This window comes from Prunus avium, chromosome 2 (assembly GCF_965620075.1).
Source record: "Prunus avium chromosome 2, drPruAviu1.hap1.1, whole genome shotgun sequence".
Lineage (NCBI taxonomy): Eukaryota > Viridiplantae > Streptophyta > Magnoliopsida > Rosales > Rosaceae > Prunus > Prunus avium.
The window spans coordinates 28,376,282-28,379,848 of NC_142285.1; the positions used below are offsets into that span (position 1 = coordinate 28,376,282).

A 3,567-nucleotide genomic window follows, 5' to 3' on the forward strand; every position below is an offset into this window, starting at 1 on the left:
CTACTCATATGGGATTTTATGTACATTACACTCTTTCTTTTCATAATCTATATACATTGTATTTATTTTCTTACATTGCATTAAGATGATAAAACAAGCCACACAGACAAATAAAGAAAGAAAAAAAATTGTGGTACATAAAAAAAGAGTTAAAGCCATTTACCACACGACAAAACCAAATATAGATAAAGAGTAAAGCCGACTACCTTATACACCATGTAATTATACAACAAATTGTTTTCCAATTCACATATCCTTTATTTTGTTTTCATTTTTATTTTGTCCATATATTTATTTTTTTTGGGTTTGGTAAAACAACTAATTATTTCCTTAAGTGCATTTTTTACGTCTTTTGGTTCTCAAATGCGCCATGCCCAAAAGTATATATATATATAAAGGTGTGCAGACATAGAGAAGCACAAGCAGACTCTGAGCTTCTTCTGTTTTCTCTCTCTCTCTCTGAGTATAGTGATAACAAAGTAAAAAAGCAGAGTTTGGTTCCTTAAGGTATACAATTATGTTGGGTTTGGTTTTGGGAGTTGGAAGGGAGCTTGGTTCCTCCATGTGGATGGTCCTTTTATGCAGCCTTGGTGCTCTTGTGGCCCTCAAATGGCTTCTGCAGAATGCAAATTCCTGGTACTATGAAACCCCGCTGGGTGAAAAGAAGTTCTCTCTCCCTCCTGGTGACTTGGGCTGGCCTTTCATTGGCAACATGTGGTCTTTTCTCAGAGCTTTCAAGTCCTCCAACCCTGAAGCCTTCCTCAACTCCATGGTTTCCAGGTTCACACCTCTCTCTCTCTCTCTCTCTCTCTCTCTCGTCTACAATTATATGTATTTTCTTTACTTTCTCTAAGCCAAATGAATTATCTGGAACCGGATAAAAATTTACAGTATGATCTAGTACATTGTCGATATTTTGGTAACCATTACACTCAATTCTTTTACAAAATAAAATGCTGGTGGCATTTTTGATGTGGTCATATGATGCCGTGAGGGTTCGAAATTGAGACATATGACCTACAAGACGGGCCCTTTTCCACTAGGCTAGACCCGTTGGTAGTTATACCAGTGTTTTTGATGATGTGAATGGAAGAGTTTCTTTATGCTCTCCACTTTTGGTCACTTCGAGTTAAAAGTGAAACAGACACTCGCACACATCTAACTAGATTGCCTTATCAATGAACAATGCAGGTTTGGTCATACTGGAATCTACAAAACCTTCATGTTTGGGAGCCCAAGTATCATCGTTACAACGCCTGAAGCAAGTAAAAAAGTTTTAACAGATGATGATGCATTTAAACCCGGGTGGCCTATTTCCACAGAGGAACTAATTGGAAAGAACTCATTCACTAGCATATCTTTTGAAGAACACAAACGTCTACGAAAGCTAACAGCAGCTCCAGTCAATGGTTATGAAGCATTGTCCGTGTACACGACGTATATCGAAGAGAGGGTCATATCATCTTTGGATAAATGGTCCAAAATGGGAGAAATAGAGTTCTTAACTCAACTCAGAAAGCTTACTTTCAGAATTATCATGTACATCTTTCTCAGCTCAGAGAGCGAGCCAGTCATGGAGGCTCTGGAGAAGGAATATACAATTCTTAACTATGGAGTTAGAGCCATGGCAATCAATCTTCCGGGATTTGCATACCATAAAGCACTTAAGGTGAGGGAATTATTGTTTTCGTAACATGGACATTAGTATTTGCATTTTGTTTCAGCATCTAACCGAGTCATTTTCATTTCAGGCTCGGAAAAATCTTGTCTCTACATTTCAATCCATTGTGGACGACCGAAGAGCTCAAAGGAAGGCCGGAAACTATGTGGCGAAGAAGAAAGATATGATGGATGCTCTGCTAGATGTTGTTGATGACGATGGAAGAAAACTTACAGATGCTGAAATTATTGATGTTCTGTTAATGTACTTGAATGCAGGCCATGAATCTTCTGGCCATACAATGATGTGGGCCGCCGTTTTCCTACAAAAACACCCAGAATTTTTCCAGAAAGCTAAGGTACATGAATTTAGGTAGTTTTGGATCAAGTTCTTTTATTTTGTCATATTTTTTTTTAATATTGGGGACTTATTTACCTTTGCTGGTGCAATGTGACAATTCATCATACATAGTAATTTGTAGCCTTCACTTCGAGTCCATACTCAATCCACTCTGATTTAGTCCTTTAATGAATTCTGATTTGCTAAAATGTTTGGTCAATGCAGGCAGAGCAAGAAGAGATTGTAAAAAGGAGGCCACCAACACAGAAGGGCATGACGTTTAAGGAATATCGAGAAATGGAGTATCTTTCCCAGGTACATAGGTGACTTCACTTCCATTTTTTTTCAACCCCTGCCATCATATTCCAGCTAACCCTTTTAAACTCCATAGGTGATTGATGAAACTCTTCGTGTCGTAACATTCTCCCTTACCGTTTTCCGAGAGGCAAAGAAAGATGTCAATATAAACGGTGAGTGCATGGTTCTGAGATGCATGGTTCTAAATGTTTTGTTTTAGAGGAAACAGAATTTGTATATTTGTTCAATTTATCTGTTTTGATGTGGAACCACCTTAAAAAATTTACTTAATGGCTTTGATTTCAGGTTATAGCGTTCCTAAGGGCTGGAAAGTTTTGGTCTGGTTCAGGAGCATTCACTATGATTCTGAAATATATCCAAATCCACTGGAATTCAACCCTGATCGATGGGATGTAAGTTCAGAATCACTTTTGATGTACTGATAATTATGTCAAACAGTAATTTATATCTTGGATCTGACTTGTTTAACTTCTCTCTGCTGGCTCAGAACTACACACCCAAACCATTAACTTTTCTTCCCTTTGGAGCTGGAAGCCGGCTGTGCCCTGGAAATGATCTTGCTAAGCTGGAAATCGCTATCTTCCTTCACCATTTCCTCCTTAACTATAAGTGAGTCATCTTGCAACCAAATTCCTCTCCATGACTAAAATTACAATTTATTTATTTGTTTTTTTTTATTTTTTCTGTATGTTCTTCTAATGTTTCTGTAATTTGGTGCTGCAGGATGGAACCTATTAATCCGGACGGCCCATTGATGTACTTGCCACACACTAGGCCCAAAGACAATTGCTTGGCACGAATCAAGAAATGTGGATCTGCATAGATATGAGAGGAGAAGTGAAGAAGGAAACACAGTCAAAGGCTATGAAAACACAGAGTTTCTGTCTGCCTCATATATTAGCTTTTAGGTTTTATGTTTTTTGGTTGGCAAGTTTTGAACTTAGATCTGCCCATCTGTTACCACACAAGCAGCCGTATCAGCAATCGTTTAAGAGAAGTGTGGCGGGAAGGTTTCACAGAGTCGGGAGCAGTTGGTTTTAGTAGTTAGTTAAGAGGTTAATTATGTTTTGATGGGAAAAGGCCTAGCATGCAAACCAAGCTATAAGAGCTGGTAATTGTGCATTTGCAGGTTTGTTTTTTGTGTCACCATGTCGGTTCTCTAAATAAAATTGTTGGAAATTAAACATAGCACCTATTTTTGTTCATGGGTTTGTCCTTTTTGTTTTGTCTTTGTTTTTTTTTGGGTAATC

At 38.0% G+C, this 3,567-nt stretch overlaps 1 protein-coding gene across 1 annotated transcript; it reads left to right on the top strand.

Moving 5' to 3' along the window:
* The first annotated feature begins 517 nt into the window (after positions 1 to 517).
* Positions 518 to 3,178, top strand: LOC110756080 (ent-kaurenoic acid oxidase 1-like). Its single transcript, XM_021957463.2, has 8 exons — positions 518 to 780; positions 1,192 to 1,669; positions 1,752 to 2,018; positions 2,225 to 2,314; positions 2,391 to 2,469; positions 2,603 to 2,709; positions 2,805 to 2,926; positions 3,041 to 3,178. The coding sequence occupies exons 1-8, from the start codon at positions 518 to 520 to the stop codon at positions 3,138 to 3,140; spliced, it is 1,506 nt and encodes a 501-aa protein (XP_021813155.2). The 3' UTR covers positions 3,141 to 3,178.
* Positions 3,179 to 3,567: the final 389 nt, after the last annotated feature.

Excerpts from the sequence above, each read along its gene's own strand:
- LOC110756080 (XM_021957463.2), top strand. The coding sequence starts at position 518 with ATGTTGGGTTTGGTTTTGGGAGTTGGAAGGGAGCTTGGTTCCTCCATG. Across the intron at positions 781-1,191 it reads CTCAACTCCATGGTTTCCAG|GTTTGGTCATACTGGAATCT; the intron begins GTTCACACCTCT and ends TGAACAATGCAG. Across the intron at positions 1,670-1,751 it reads CATACCATAAAGCACTTAAG|GCTCGGAAAAATCTTGTCTC; the intron begins GTGAGGGAATTA and ends TTTTCATTTCAG.